At 48.1% G+C, this 16806-nt stretch overlaps 1 protein-coding gene across 3 annotated transcripts in view; it reads left to right on the forward strand.

Annotated features, from left to right (window-relative positions):
• Positions 1 to 9689: 9689 nt before the first annotated feature.
• Positions 9690 to 16806, forward strand: part of RNF121 (ring finger protein 121) — an 82808-nt gene continuing 75691 nt past the window's right edge. The window contains exon 1 of one of the 3 annotated variants that reach the window (XM_027115606.1): positions 9690 to 10088. In XM_027115606.1, the coding sequence (XP_026971407.1) occupies positions 10026 to 10088 (63 nt within the window). In that variant the 5' untranslated portion in view covers positions 9690 to 10025. Of the gene's footprint in view, positions 10089 to 10947; positions 11160 to 13497; positions 14401 to 16806 lie in introns of those variants that run through there. The other 2 variants (XM_027115607.1, XM_027115605.1) reach the window with 2 other exon arrangements.

Raw genomic sequence — 16806 nt, forward strand, 5'->3', positions numbered from 1 at the left:
ACCAGGGAAAGGTTCACTTCTCCCAGAAAGTGACGACTGAGCTGAGACCTGATGGAGGAGTAGGAGCCGGCCAGGTGAAGGGGCAGCACGGGCAGGGAGAGGGCTGTGGGGAAAGAGAACGTGCGCGGGCCTGGAGACAAGCAGTGCGGGCGAGGTGAGAACTGCATCCATTCCCACGGCAGCAGAGGGTGGATGCTTATTTAAATACGTTGGATGTGTAAAAGGAACCCTAATTAGTTTATCTGTGTGTTCTCAGGGCTTCACTCACAGTAGGGCAGCAGCAAGTGTTTATTGCATGAAGAAACAAGGAGTGTTCTTTTTTTATTTATTTATTTTATTTTATTTTATTTAGCTTTGGCTGTGTTGGGTCTTCACGGCTGTGCGTGGGCTTTCTCTAGTTGCGGCGAGCAGGGGCTACTCTTCATTGCGGTGCGCGGGCTTCTCATTGCAGTGGCTTCTCTTGTTGAGGAGCACGGGCTCTAGGCGTACGGGCTTCAGTAGTTGTGGCTCACGGGCTCTAGAGTGCAGGCTCAGTAGTTGTGGCGCACGGGCTTAGTTGCTCCGCAGCATGTGGGATCTTCCCAGACCAGGGATTGAACCCGTGTCCCCTGCATTGGCAGGCAGATTCTTAACCACTGTGCCACCAGGGAAGTCCGGAGTGTTGTTTCTTAAGACTTCTTCCCCCGTGGGCAGGAACTATATTGGTTTCATCTGTACCCAATACAGGTCAATAATGTTTAGTAAATAACTGCATGAGAAACTTTTCCTCTTGCATGGCTCTTGTTTTCTTCCCCAGAGTTTCTTGGCCAAATAGTCTTTCAGGCCTTACTGACTGGCTTGGTACAGGGTAGAGTAGCGGACTTAGTCTACTGGTGTCTTGGGAGTTTGCTAACTAAGCTAGAGACAAGTAAAGGGAAGACAGATGAGGAAGGGACCCCCAGTCCAGCTGCTGAGCTGACCAGCCAAATGCTCGGTAGAGCCCTGGAGGTTACTGTCAACTGCATTTGCTGAATTGTTTGAGAATACTCAATTCTGCTATAGAAGCAAAGAACACCAATGGAATGGCTGGAACTTATGCATTAAGCATATATAAGTTAGTTATCTGGGTGACATGTTGGACAAATAAAGCAAGTAGAGCATATGTGTGTGAACATATGTAGAATATTTAGGGTAGACACTAAATATTAATAATACACTGAATATACACAAGGCAGATGAGGCCCTTAGGATTCATCAGATCTTAAATCAGCTCCCCACTGGTGATACCCATTCTGGCCTCACATGTCCTCTGCCCAAAAATTGCGAAGAAAAGTCACAGCTGTTCACCAGGATGATTAGTAAGCTACAGCTGTGGTCAGACATACTTGCCCCTGTGTTTCTCCTCCAATCAAGTGGTGGGGCCAGGCTGCTTCCGGCTGTTGTATCCTCTGCTCAAACCTCAACTCTGGTCCTCGAAACACCACCATCATAAGTACACCATTTATGGGTTTAATAAACTGTATGATTCAAGCAACTTAATTTGGTCTGTGAGCCTTTCTGTTCCATGACCTTCGGGATAGATTGCCTGGTGGTGTACTTGCTGGCTACCATTACACCAAGGTAATCTCCCACCGGACACAGTGGACCAGTGTCTTATTTGTGGGAGGATATGAACATCCAGAATGGGTAGCGACTGGTGCCAGGGTAGGGGAAGAATGGGGTCCTTGCTCAGGGGGTCTATCACAGGGCTAGGTCCCCTGATTAGAGGTGAAGAGGAAATCCTTGGTGGACCAGAGCCCGGAGGGGTCTGGTTATGTGTTCAGGGAGAATCTACAGGGGCAGCCCCCCTCCATGGGGGTGCTTACTGTGAAGAAAAGTGAGGGGGCCCCCAAGGGGGTCTGCCACAAATAAAAGGCCCCACACATGTACCTGTAACCCAAACCATGTGTAGTGAAGTCTCCCAGACACTGTGGCTGCGGCCTCGGAAGGTACTCAGCTGTGTTTCCATGACCAGGGACTCTCCCAGCAGGAAGATGCGGAACCACAGATAGGAGGCCGAGTGCAGCAGGAACTTCAGCACCAGGATCTTCATCAGGCAGCCCAGCTTGGGGGAAGGAAGGAGAGCAGGGCTCTCAGAGTCCTGTTCAAATCTCTCCCCACCCTGGATAACTTCCGGGATGCTCAGCCCCCACATGTCTCCTCCTCTCATTCACTCACTTATTCAGACATTTATGAAGAATGTACTGTATGTTAGGCCTTCCCCTTTCGTATCTATTTTTTCCTTCACAACCATATGAGGTGGGTATCGTTATTCCCATTTTTTAGCTAAGGAACTGAGGATCACAGAGATAAAGTAACTTTCCCTGGGGGGTCCCACAGGCTCTTCAATCACAACCATGTTAAAAAGAAATTCATCACTTTTGATCCCAAACTTGTTCCTTCTCCTCTTCCTCCTGTTTCCCCATCTTAGAAAACGTCCTGGCCACCCAGACCAGGAAGCTTAAAGGCATCTCTGCATCCTCTCTCTCATACACTCTGACAGTCTCCCTAACTCCCGCCCCTCCCCCAATCCATCCTTTACACCACTAGGAGAGAGAGCTTTCTAAAACACAAAACTAATAGGATCTCTCACCTCATTACAGTCTTCCAGTGGCTCCCATCATTGCATAAGGCTCTGTGGGACCCGGGCCCCTGCTTACCTCCTACCACTCGCCATTTGCACTTATGCTTTAGCTACACAGAGTTCCTCTCAGTCTCTAATAGTTTGCATTCTCCCTCCCTGGGCCGTTGATGGACATGCTGTTCTGCTTCCTGGAGCACTGCTCACCCTATTCCTCACTTGATTTACAGGTACCTGGCTTGCTCTTTATTATATCCCCAGCACCAGGCACGATGCCTGGTTCACAGTAGGGTCTCAAGGAAATATTTGTTGGGTGAAGGAATAGAAATATCTGGGTCCACAAGGGCTCCCAAAGAATCTGTAGGTTGGGGCAGAGTCTCTTTAGGAGATTGTAGGGCTGTATATACGACTCAGGCTTCGGAGGCAGAGAGACCTCAGTTTCAATCCTGACTCTGCTATTTACTGTGGACAAAAGAGCATTCTGTTCCTTGTGTCTCCACTGTAAAATCCAGGTGCAATGCCTACCTTCCAGGACCACCTCAAATTACCTGATGGGAACATTCCCAAAGTGCCTGGCCCAGGGCCTGGCATAAAGCAAGTGCTCAATAAATGACAGTTACCATTACTTCTATTCTTAGTACCCGGGACTTGGGCGCCAGCCAGCGGCCAAGGCAGAGGAAGGGCGTGGTGAGGACGATGAGGAAGGCGACCAAAGAGCTTCCAGATACTGGTGCTCCCACGCCAGCCAGCGAGGCTCCCATGCCAGATGGAGGACAGGACCTGCTGGCAGATGGGGGGTGCTACAAACTAAGCAGAGATGGGAGTGAGGAGAGGGGGTGGCCACCAGCCAGGGAGGAGGAAGGGGAGCTAGTTGGGTGCACTGACTTCCCTGCCATAGAGGTTGAACCATGTTTTTTTTCTTCCCAGGCCAGCCAGCTCAGAAGAGAGGCAACCCACTTGCCATGTGACCTCGGGCAGACCCCACCCCTCTTTGGGACTTGGTTTCCTAGTCTATGAAGAAGTTGAATTCAAAGATTTTCCTGGACTTTCCAGATCCTGCATTCCTGAATCTAAGTCAGGCAGTGGTGGGTGCAACTGGGTACCCAGTCCCAGAACCCGCAGGATTCCTTGTCTTCTTAGAGACGTGAGGCACCAGCCTTCATGGTCTTGAGGAGGGAGGAGCAGGGAAAGTGGGCTCTGGTGTCTTAGGGAGCCATTGTGAAGGAAGGTTTTTGGCTAAGCTCCTGGTGGGCTAGGATATCTAGGGTAGGTGAGAGGGAGCAGTAAGGGGGGGGTAGGCTAGAAGGAGAGCATGTCTTAGGCTTAGGGGACAGGTGTCTAGTGCAATGGGGAACCATGGAATCACTTGACCCTTAAGCCCTGAGAGATGTAGTCTAATCTTGCTGAATAGAATGAGATACTGAAGTCTAACAACAGAAAAAGACCACACCAAACCTACTCAGCAGGCCAGAGGCTGAGCTGAGGGTAAGACCCAGAAGTCTGTTCTGAAGGTGGGGTCTGGGTGGGTAATGGGACTTCCAAGGGCTGGGGAGAGGTTAGGGACTTAGACTGAAGGTAAGAAGGACAGGTGGGAGACCCACAGAATCAAGGGTCTAGATAGAAGCGTGCTCAGAATGAAGATCTAAGAGGGGTCCTGAGGGCAGTGAAAGGACTTGCTTAGGGTTGGAGCAGGGACTACGTAGAGGTGGCAGGGCAAGGGGTCAGGGCAGGGCGGGGGAGGAGCGGGTGGGTAGGGCCCAGCTGACCCACTTCTGGTTGTAGGTGATGGCCAGTCGCAGCCTCGCCAGGTTGGGGATGCTTTCCTCAAAGGCCTGGTCCAGACCCTCGGCCTTGGGCTCAGTCTTGCTGTCCTCGCCCAAGTCATCGAGAACCGCAGTGACCTTGCTCTGGTTCTGGCACATGCCCAGCAGTTCAAAGCCGTAGTCCTGGCTCAGCGACTCCAGGGCAATGTACTCAGGCTGTAGGGAGGAAGTCCGTGTGCGCCTGCCACCCTGGGGGCCCAGCCCCATTAGGTCAGCCCCCACCCTCCCAAAAGTGGGTCTGGGCCACTCTGTTCTGCCCTCGGCCGTCACTTCCCCACAGCTGGTGTCACCCTGAGTCCTCTATTCCTTTCTTCCCTTCCACCCCACCTATCCTCTTGGCTATAATGAGGCACTTCTTGGGTCAACTTTGCTTCTCTGTCGCTGCATCTACCTCATTGCTGAGTCATTTCAACTCAGACCCCTCCGTCACCTTTGTCCACCCCTTGTACTTCCTCCTCCCTATTCCTGTCCCACTTCCGCTCCTATTCTTCATGCCTTCTTGGGTTAATTGAATTACTTTGTTGAGCACCTACCTTATATGAGAGCCCGTGCTGACAGTTTTAGGAGCTGCAGACACCAGTGGGCAGTTCTTGTTTCCACTTTACCCGTCCTAGCCTCAGTTTTACTTGGGGCCCTAACACCAGAGAGAATCCAGGCTAGGATTTTAGGAGGCTAGGTCTGAGGCCCAGCATGGTCCCTCAGGTGGTGTCACGCTGGGTAAGGTATTTCCCCTATCCAAGCCTCAGCCCCCTTGCCTGGAAAGTGGGGATGATCATTCCTGCTGCCTCCTTCCGTGGGCTGCTACGAGGATGAGGGATGGTCCTTTGGAAAGGGCTGCTCTTCCCTGCTACCTGTGAAGTGGAGGCTCTTCATTCCCTGATCCTTCTACAACTCTGGAGAAGCAGCATGCTCTTCCCTGAGCTCGTCTGGCACAGGTCATCCTGCCCTAGGACTCTGTTAATATCCTTGTTTGTTTCCCCACCTAATGGTAATCTTGACCATGGGAACCAAGTCTGCCTGGCACAGAGGGGATGTCAGTGGATGAGTGATGGATGGAACTGGACTGGTGAATTCAAAGCCCCTGACCAGCCCCTGCCTCCAGGCCTCCCTGGCTCCCCTTCACGCATTCTGTCTGCACAGGGTTCCTGCACTCATCCCATGTCTACTGTTACTAGCCGAGAGTCTTTGCTTGGACGGAATCCCTACCTCAAATATCCTCCCTACTCCTCTTCACTTGTGTTAAACCACCTCGTTGTGTAGCCAAGATTAATCCCACTTCTTCCAAGGAGTCTGCCCTGCACACAACATCTGTAGCTTCCTGACCTCTTTTCTGCTCCTTAGAAGCCCTCTGGTACCATCCACAGAGACCCTGAATGAAGCTGAGCATCCTGGGAGTCTTGTCCGCCTCTCTCTGCCCTCTCTCTCCCTGCTGCGATCACAAGCATGAGGCCCCAACGCACAATGCTCTAGGTGGGACCACACAGTAGGTATTCAGAAAGGACAGGTTCTACTGAATGTCATCTCTAAGTCCGTCCAGCTGCCTTCCTATCTATGTTCTCTCTCCTCCCTCAGACTGACCCAGGAGACACCTAGGATAGGGTCTGTCCCACCCCCATAAGACTAGGTACCCCTAGAGTGACAGCTGTCTGCAATTAGAATGAGATCCCCCTCAGGGTGGAATTCTGCAGCTCCCCATCAGAATGGAGGTTTCCTGAGAACATCTTTCTGTTGTTTCCCTCTTCCCAGAACACCCACCACAGGCCCGACCACGCCCCGGTGGAGGACAGATACGGGACACCAAGGGCAGGGGAAGGGAGCAGAAACCAAACTTAAACTCAGGCTCCTTGTGGGCAAGGCGCCTGAGCTCGCAGCTGAGCTGGAAGGCAGCCAGCATGGTGTCCTCACTGGCCAGTGAGAGGTGGGCGCAGCTGGCAATGCCATGACAGGTGTTGATGCGGGACAGGGAGAACTGGAGCAGATCACAGCAGCATGTGTTGCTGCACTCGAGGCAGGCACAGGAGACAGGGTGGGGCCGGGCGATGCTGTGGCCCTGGTCCATGAGCAGCTGGGCGATCTCATACAGGTCCTTCTGGCAGGCCAGGGTGAGGGAGGTGACACCAGGGGCAAAGCGGGGGCCATCGACTGATGAGTCAAAGAAGGCCAGTGAGAAAGACCTGGTGTCCACCTTGCGGCCCTTCTCCCATTCCAGCCAGGCCAGCAGGCGACGCACCACTGCCGGCTGGTTTGTGTCCACAGCCACCAGCAGGGCCTCGTGGATCCGCCGGAAGTCGAACTTGACACTGGCCAACAGCACACCACTGATGGCCTTGTGGCCCAGGTGGATGGCCAGATTGAGCGCCTCCCTCCAGCAGTGGTCCTCAGCCTCCTCCACATTCTGCAGGGGCCCGCCTGACCCGCCGTCTGTGGTCTCAACCCGCAACTCCAGCAGCTGCTACACCAGGTCCAATGGCACCCAGCAGCGGAGGTGGGAACTTAAGCTTTCTGTTCACGATCTCGGTCCACTTAGGCTGAGGCTGGATGAAGGAGTAGAGAGGGTGGGACCCCGAGTCTCCAACCTCCTTTGCTTTGGGGCCTCCCTCACCCTTCCACCTTCAAGCCCTTAACCCTCTATACCCAGGCAACATTATAGTCTTCCTATCCCAAACACACAATAACACAAATTTCCATTTTTGTTTTAGGTAACACTTATGTAGTGCTTAAGTATAGGTAGTTTTCAAAACCCTTCATAAGTAAGTAATTCATTCAATTCTTAAATATCCCTGTAAGGTAGGAGCTATCATTCCCTCTTTAACAGGAGAAGAAGCTGACATACAGACATGCCAAACCACTTAACGAGGTGGGCAGCCAGGCATTCTGGCTGAGGAGGTGGTATTGCTAGTTACTTTTCCATGCTACTTCTCAACTCAGATAGAAATTATTACTAGTAGCTTTGGGATTTCTGGAATCTCTACTTCTTCAAAAGCCCCCAAATGTGGGATATGAGAATGTAGGTAAGTAAATACTTTCCCTCTTTTAAGGAAAATAACAATGCTACCACTTTTATCTGTTTTACTCTGAAATTAAATTCTACATTAGGGGCTTCCCTGGTGGCGCAGTGGTTGAGAGTCCGCCTGCCGACGCAGGGGACACGGGTTCGTGCCCCGGTCCAGGAGGATCCCACATGCCGCGGAGCAGCTGGGCCCGTGTGCCACAACTACTGAGCCTGCGCTCTAGAGCCTGCGAGCCACAACTACCAAGCCCACGTGCCACAATTGCTGAAGCCCACGCGCCTAGAGCCCGTGCTCCGCAACAAGAGAAGCCACTGCAGTGAGAAGCCTGCGCACAGCAACGAAGAGTAGCCCCCGCTCACTGCAACTAGAGAAACCCCACGCAGCAACGAAGACCCAATGCAGCCAAAAATAAAATAAATTTAAAAAAAAAAAGAAAAGAAGAAAGTAGTTTATTAAGTCAACATAATTCTAATCAGAATTCCAGCAGAAGTTGCTGGCAATCACCACAAAGTCATCAACCAATAAAGGGCCACAAATTGCTAAGACAATTCTAAAAAGATGGATCAAAGAGGTGGAGAACAACTCTGAAAAGAATTACAAAATCACAGTATTTCAACATATGGTCTATAGAAACAAGCAAATAGATTCCAGAAACAGACTCATATAAATGGGAATTTACAACCTGTTAAGTTGACTGTAAGATAGAGCACGATTTTGTCAGAAAAAGATGAAGTAATAAATGGTGTTCAGAAAACTGGTTCACACCTAGAGGGATGGGATAGGGAGGGTGGGAGGGAGGCTGAAGAGGGAGGGGATATGGGGATATATGTATACATATAGCTGATTCACTTTGTTATACAGCAGAAACTAATACAACATTGTAAAGCAATTATACACCAATAAAGATGTAAAAAAAAAAAAGAAATAAAACCGGTTCACAATGTGAAGAAAAATAAAAGCAGATCCCTACCTCATAACATATTTTTAAAATTTTACTCAAATGGATCAAAGATGGAAATATGAAAAATAAGGTAACACAAGGTTAAAATACAAACGACTGACTGAAAGATATCTGTAACACATATAAACTTGGATAGTATGCAGAAGTACTTTTATTTTATTTTATTTTTGTAAAGAGGATTCGGGGACTTCCCTGGTGGCACAGTGGTTAAGAATCTGCCTTCCAATGCAGGGGACACGGGTTCCATCCCTGGTCAGGGAACTAGATCCCACACGCATGCTGCAACTAAGAGTTCGCATGCCACAACTAAGGAGCCCGTGAGCTGCAAACAAGGAGCCTGCCTGCTGCAACTAAGACCCAGAGCAACCTAAGAAAATAAAAAAAAATTTAAATTAAAATAAAGAGGATTCAATAAAATAATTTATGTAAATACAAAGGACAGTGCCTGACACTTAGTAAGCTCTAATAAATATCTGTGACTAACCTTACCTTAGAGATAATATTATTAGGAATGCTTTGATAATATGGAATTAGCTGAGTTGAACAGGGGAAAGGAGTTGTGAGAATGTTCCCTCAAGCTCAAAAGTTGACAGTCCTGGTTAGGAGGCAGGGGGCTGGAAATGAGTTAGGAAGCTATAAGTCGGGGTGCAGCATAGTGAATAAGGTGTACAGGACGAGGGTAAAGGTAGGAGCTGGGGACGCAAAGTGTGGGCATAGGAAAGAGTACGGAGCTGTGTGAAGTGGATCCTGAGGCGTGAGAGCCTAAGAAGCAGTTGGGGGCCGTGCAAGTCCCGCAAGGCTCTTCAGCTCTCAGCTTCGGAAGCCTAAGCCGCTACTTCCACGGCTCCTCGGAATGCGCTGTTCTGTCCACTTCCTTGATGGTCACCCTTCCTCCCTTTCGTCCATTCCCCTCCCCATCGACAACCCTAACGACCCTCACCCGGGATAATGGGCCTCGAAGAGCCACCTCTGCCTCAGATCCTGGGCCACAAACCCATTATCCTGCCAATTCTGCTCTCTGACCTCCGCCTTCTGACCCAAAGCGCCACTCTTCCGCCTCCCGAAGTCCGTGAATTCGTTCTGGGGCCTCAAGAAGCCGCTGTTTCCGGAAATGACTCCCACCTAGGTAAGAAGGCATGTGCTATTGCCAGGAAAATACATTCGGTGGTTTATGTATATTTCACTCGTTACAAATCTCCTCTAGAGAGAGCGGAATTTAAACTTCCGGGTCAGCTTCCATGCATTCTAGGAAATGTAGTCCTTAGTCTCCACGCTTCACTCCTGTTGCCCAGAGTGAGGGAGCGTCGCGAAAGTAGACGGTTTAGGGACCCTTCTCTTTGGCTCTCCAAAGGGGGAAATTGGTGAAATATTTGCACTGAAAATAATACAAGGCCGATTTCTCATTTTCCAAGAACTCTCCTCCGCGGAAGGTTAGAAGTATACGGGATCCGTCCCTCCTTGACCTTTAAGTGGGTAGCAGGTAGATGGTCTCTTAGTTCGCCTCAGGTCTCCGCCTGTCTTGGTGTCCCGCCCCCTCTGCCGGAGCCCGCACCGCCGATTGGCTAGGAGCACTTGAGCGGCGGAAGCAGCTGGCTCGCGCGGGGCCTGCGGGGAGGGGGAGAGTTGTGAAAATGGCGGCGGTGGTGGAGGTGGAGGTTGGAGCAGGTGCTGCCGGGGAACGGGAGTTGGATGAGGTAAGAAGAGTTGAGAGTCGAGGAGAGGAGAGACCCAACCTGAAACTGAAGGGAGGGGAGGGGAGGTATCGGAAGTGGGGGTCCTAGGAGAGATGGAATCCTGAGAGGGAAGGAGCCAACAGGAGACGGGTGCGGGGAGGGGGAAATCTGAGGTACCCTGGACTCCAGGACTCAGGGACTCGGAGGCGGTCGTGGGGCAGAAGACTTGCAGTAACCTCAAGGGTGGAGTTGGAGGACAGGAAGAGAAGCCAGAGGGGTTGGGGTGTTAAGATTTGGGATTATTAGGTGGGGGTCCTGGGAGGATTAGAGGGCCGCCAGGTAGCTTGAGTTGGAGGGGCGTGGGCTCCTGCAAGGGAAAGCCGGGTTTTACTGAGGGAAGAGACTCTGTCTAGGTTTTCAGTGGGGCTGGGGACGCGGACCGCGGAAGAGTGCTTATCTACTAGTATTAGGGCTTCGGGTTATGTTTACGTAAGAGCTCTTTACATTCTAGAACTTTGTACATAATGTGGGCTCAGTGAAGTTTTGGTCATCGAATGATAGAACGAATGGATGCATGGACAACTGTATATCGGAATTCACTCATTCACTCACTTAACAAACAACAAGTATCCCCTTTGTGCCGAGTCCTGGGCTAAGTGCTAGGGACCTTCCCATTGAAGAGCTCACAGTATGGTGGTGGGAGACGCATAAGAAGACTAGTCATTGCATCGGAGGTATAATGGTGGGACTGAGAAGAGGGGACCAATTCAGTTTGGGCTAGGGAAGGCTTCCCAGAGGAGATGAGTCTTAACAGATAAGTGATTCTCTCTCCCTCTTTCTTCTTCTTTCTCTCTCTCTCTCTCTCCCCCCCCCTCCCTCCCCTCTCCTCCCACCCGCCTCCCTTCTTCCCTCCTTCTAGACTTAGAAGTTCTTTGAGAGTGAGCTCTTGAGGGTATATGTCCCCTTTACCTACATAACAGGCATTTAACAACTGGTGTATTCAATTACCAGTGGTCCTTGAAGGAAATCACTAGGAGGAAGGAGACATTGAGTTTGAAGGAATGAAGGGACAGCACTGAGAAGCAGAGAGAGGTGAGAAAGGAAAGGGAAAAGATTCTGAGGCCAGAGGTACATTCATGGCTAGGGGTGCTTGTGGTTTTGCCCATGACAGCATATTGACGGCAGGGAGAAATAGGAGAAAGGGGATTGATTGTTGGGGATGGAACCAGTGGGATCTCTGAGGGATCAGAATCTTAGAGGCCCTGGCTGTGTGTTGGGGGTGAGGATTGGGGATGAGGCCCAGAGAAAGAGAGTAGAAGTCGACTTGAGAAGCAAAAACTGTTGTTTGGTGGTGGGATGACTTGGAGGTTTTGGTTTACCTGTTTGGGAACATTAAGGTGGAGGGGAGGAGACTGAGAAACTGGCAGGTGGTCAGAGCAGGGAGAGATTTTTAAAGAAGCATTTTAGACCCATATCTTTCAGTCACTAAAGACCAGGGATGTTTGGATGCCACTTGGTTGGTGAGGTGTGGTAGTCATGGAAATGACTTCCAAGACCCCTTTCAGCTTTCAGTTTCTGTGATTATGGTTGGTTGTAGTTCAATGAGATATATTTGAAAGTGCCTTGAAAAAGTAAGTACTGTATTTAAGTTATTATACATGGTTTGTTAGTCATGGGCTCTCCTTTGGGGGGGCAGATTTCAGTTACATATATCAGGGTTCATTGAGATAAAGAGCAAAAGTTTTGGCAAAGGAGAAAAGAACTTAAAGTTTTGATGTTAAACATTTTTGATTCTTGCTTCTTAGCTTTTTTTCCCTTATGGTTTTAAGAACTTAAGAGCTTCTAGTATCATAATTATACTTCCAGAGAGTCATGTCTAGAGGTCAACTTTATATGTAACCACTAGCATTTATCCCAGAAACTTCTGTTCCTTGTTTCATTTACTGAGAAATAATATAATCTGTTGTCTGAAAATTCTGTGTGGATGGTTCTATCCTTTTCCTTGTGTGTTTAAAAAAGTAACTTTGAGAAGCAGGAACAGACATCCCTTCAAGCTCAAAAAAAAGGAGGGGTGGGCAGGGGTATGGTCTGGCAGACCTTAGTTTGTGAGTTTCTTTCGATACTTCTATCTCCCCAGCTGTTTCTTAGTAGCCTTAACTAGTGAAAGAGAAGGTGAAATCCATCCTTTAATTTGTAATTATGGGGGTCTACTGTGTTTTATGCACTGGGAATCCAAAGATGAGTAAGACAGGATCTTTACCAATTTATAGTGTAGAGAAGAGACATGCAAATGGCCCACTGCAATACTAGATAATTGCTGTAATGGAAGTGTGTAACAGATTCAGTGGGGCACAAGAGACAAGCACTCAAGTCTGCTGGGGGATTCAGTGAGATCTTTATGATGGAGATGGATTTGAGTTGAAAAATTAAAGGTTAGGTTTATAAAGAAGCATATGGCATCAGAGTTGCTCTCCTGTAGTACCTTCTGCTTGGTAGAGAGACTGTTGTGGAGCTCAGATTATAAAAGAGTAATGGATAGCCTAGCTAAGATGCAGTAGGGTACTCCTTGCCACTTCTTTGGAAAGATTGCATGCTCTGATTTGTTCTCTAGGATATCGGGCCTGTGTTTTCCAATATCAGATGCCGTTAGCATGATAACTAGTCTGGAATAGCAGCCATCAGTTTATTTATGTTCCTTTTGTCCGTTTCATTATTACTTTCTATAGTATTTAGTTAAGGTAATTAAGACTTTGCTCACTGCTTCTGTTTTTGAGAGGAAAAGAGCTACCAATAGAAAAGCCTGCTGTTTATTGAGCCCTTACCATAAACCAGCCCCTGTTTAAAGCCTACATTATCTCATTACTGACAGCAGCCCTGTGAATTAGTTGGTGTTTACCGCATTTTATAAATGACACTGAGGCAAGAGAGGTTAAGTAGCATTCCTAGGATTCCACAGTTTGTGAGGGGAAGTGCAGATTCCATCCCAGGTCTGCCTGTGCTATACTGAACTAAGTTTTACACCGCCATACTATACTGAACGCCTCGGTTCCATTTCTCATGCCAGACTCATCTTACCAAAGTAAACTACCTTTTTCTTAATATACAAAAGTCCCATCTCCGGGCTTCCCTGATGGCGCAGTGGTTGAGAGTCCGCCTGCCGACGCAGGGGACACGGGTTCATGCCCGGTCCGGGAGGATCCCACATGCCGTGGAGCGGCTGGGCCCGTGAGCCATGGCCGCTGAGCCTGCGCGTCCGGAGCCTCTGCTCTGCAACGGGAGAGGCCACAACAGTGAGAGGCCCGCGTACCGCAAGAAAAAAAAAAAAAAGTCCCATCTCCAAAATGTGAAGCAGCATTTCATTCCTGAGAGATTCAAAGTGGGGGTTAACTAAAGGAATATTGGTTTTTCTACACAGGTCGTTTAATTTACCTATAATTTGATTCTGCTGAACCCCTGGTCACGGGGAGTGATGAGCCCAGTGGCAATTAGGGAGATGAGAGATGGGTCTAGCCAGCTCAGGCTGGGGCTAGGTATTAAACGCTTTGATGACTGGCTAAGTTCTTCAACTTGCTAAACCACAGGGTGCTTGAGAATGTTAGGGAGGATAAAGCATGGGTACCAGCTTGGAGGCCCAGAAGCAGACCTATTCTGGAGCCAGTGAGTTCCTTCTTGAAGGGGGACCTGGCTAACCATGAGAAGAATTGGAGGCATCATCTTGGCACAGAGAGCTGGTTTGGGACCTAAGGTGAAAAAGCACTTCTACATCCAATCAGGGCCAGCCTGCCTGCCTGGCTAGTGCCTGTGAATTCCGGATGTGTCTACTCCCAGTAATTGTTCATCTGCCAAAATGATGTGATATTATGCAGAGTAGTGAGTAGTTTCCAGCTCAAGTTCAAAGCAGGTATCTCACCCTACAGCTAACTTGAGTTATTATTGCCTTTAGTGTGTAATTTCCCTCTTCTGGGCCTTGTTTTATTCTTGTTAAAAGAGGAGATTGGACTAGATTGGTTGTTTTTAAACCTTTAGTCATGAAACCCTTTATTCAAAAAAAAATCTCACTTTGAAGCCTTGTGGTCCTTGAAGGGACTCAGAACCCCTTGAGTATCTCAAGCCACACTTTGAAAATCAGGGAGCTTTCTCTTACTGCCAACTGATTGGGTGACCCTACTTTATGTTCCTTCAGCCCCCCTGTACTTCCTCTAACCCAGCTCTACCAAGCATTATTTTAACTGTCTGTCTTCCCCACTAGACTCTTAGCTACATGAGAGCGGAGTACAAGTCTATCTTGCTCATTGTTGCAGTCCCTTCACTCAGTATGGTGCCTGGCATAAAGGTGATTATTATTTTTGAGTAGTGGTAATAAGCTCCTCTCCTTAGTAGTATGTGCTTTTTTATTGAATGTTTACAGCATCCCTATGAGATTTGAACTATTGGACTAAGTCATGACTAAAGCTCTAACATACTGTGTACCATGTTTCTGATTACCGCCAGGTCTTTGTTTGTGCTGTCCTGTCTGCCTAGAGTACCTTTCCTTTCCCCCGTGTCTTTCCAAATCCCACCTGTAGTTTAAGCTTCTAGCCCAAGGCTCTCTTGCTTTGTAGAACTATTCTGATTTACAATGATATCTTCTTTCCTTGTGTTTCATAGTTTTCTCTGTGTTCATTTATCAATTCATCAAACTTTTTGGAAGCACCTTCTGTATGCCAGGTACTGTGCTATGCTTGATCATACCAAGATGGGTAATGTGTGATAACTGCCTTCAAGGAGTTCACAGACTAGCCTGGGTGGAGAGAGAGTGATAAATAAGTACAAAAATGTGTCACAGGTGCTGTGTCAGTGGAATATGTGTAGTGGGTACATCAAGGAGGAAGTAGCAGTCTGTTATATCTTTTCAGGGAGGCTGTAGAAGTTCCCATCCCATGCTTCTTCAAAGTAGTAATCTTGGACTGTTTTGTTTTTCCTCCTGTGGGTCTCTCCCTGTAGACATTTGATAAATGTTCCTTGTTTCCAGGGATTTTTTTTCTCTAGGAATTCTTGGTTAAAGCCCAGATCTTATTGAGGGATTGACGCATGTGTGACTGAAGTTTAATCTTGGACATCTGACCATATATCTTTGGATTTTTTTTTTAAAGACGTGTAAAATGAGTAGTAGCATAATGTAGTGGGGAAAAAAACTAGAGTAGTAAACAATAGACCTAGATTCTAGACTAGAAATAGCAGATTTTGTTTTATCGCAGAGACAGCCAAATGATAACAGCTGCTTAGAAGGTTGTGTTGAGAAGGATTCTGAGGCCAGGGTTCAGCAGGAGAGTGCTAAAGGTGAAATGATATAGAGTACTTACTCTGTGCCAGGTCCTGGTGCCAAGTATTTTATATGCATTATCTAATTTCATACCACAACCTTACAAAGTAGGTATTATGATGGTTATGTCCATTCTTCAGATATGGAAACTGAGGCATAGAGAGTTTAAGTAATTTGCCCACTGTCACACAGCTAGGTAAGTGACAGAGGTAGGGTTCAAATCCAGGATGACTCCTACATCTGTGCTTTTAACCACTCTGGGCAGTGTGAGTACTGTATGCTTCCCATACTGTCTTATGTTAGACATTTCTACTATATAAGTGTAGGACTTCATTTACAGAGGTGATTTGACTGGGGTAACGCTATTTGTCAGTCTCTCCCATGAGACTGAGTTCTCCTTGAAAGCCCTATCCATCCTTATATCCCTGGTGCCTGACATAGAGTATGATTCAATAAATGTTTGAAGATGCCAACTCATGAAAGATTCCATACCTTAATTCTTTTTTTTTTTTTTTTTTTTTTTTTTTTTTGCGGTTCTTGGGCCTCTCACTGTTGTGGCCTCTCCCATTGTGGAGCACAGGCTCTGGATGCGCAGGCTCAGCGGCCATGGCTCACGGGCCCAGCTGCTCCGCGGCATGTGGGATCTACCCGGACCGGGGCACGAACCCGTGTCCCCTGCATCGGCAGGCAGACTCTCAACCACTGCACCACCAGGGAAGCCCCATACCTTAAATCTTCATATGTGAAATGATAGGTTTGGACTAGATGACCTTCTAGAGGTTTCCCGCAGCTTTGAAAGTCTTGGATCCCAGGATTTTACTGTGCCTTGTGTTTCCTACAGTTTCTTTTGGGTACTCAGTGGATACTAGGGAATAACCAAATGAAGGTATAATTATTATTAATAATCTGTGCAAATAATCTTGGGATGAGAGAAGAAAAAAATGGTGATAGGGAAGTTATACACAAAAAGGCCTACATGTAACCTCCAATTCTGTAACCTTTGTCTTTTTGTGCAGTCAGAGTCTCATACTCTGGCAGACACCCTATTTGCAGACAGTCTTTCCTTCCCATTTGGTTTCCCATTATAAACCTCCCATCCCCAGCTCTTTTTTTAGCTGTGCCACACAGCATATGGAATCTTAGTTCCCCGGACCAGGGATTGAACCCACGTCCCCTGCATTGGAAGCGTGGAGTCTTAACTACCGGACTGCCAGAGGAGTCCCTCACTCTTACTTTTTGCAGTCATTTGTTTGGTTAACCCATTACTTAATAACTCATCTACTTCCAGAAGGAATTTAAGGTGTCCTCTGGTCAATAAAGGAGGGTAGGAGAGAGGAAGAAAAAATGAAGAGGAATGTTCTAACTTCTTGAGTGCAGGGACTATCGTTTTCATCTCTCTACATTCCTCAGTTCTTGGCGCATAGCAGACATTTGTTG

Source organism: Aethalodelphis obliquidens, unplaced genomic scaffold (assembly GCF_003676395.1).
Source record: "Aethalodelphis obliquidens isolate GAN/ISIS:26980383/991018 unplaced genomic scaffold, ASM367639v1 scaffold14, whole genome shotgun sequence".
NCBI lineage: Eukaryota > Metazoa > Chordata > Mammalia > Artiodactyla > Delphinidae > Aethalodelphis > Aethalodelphis obliquidens.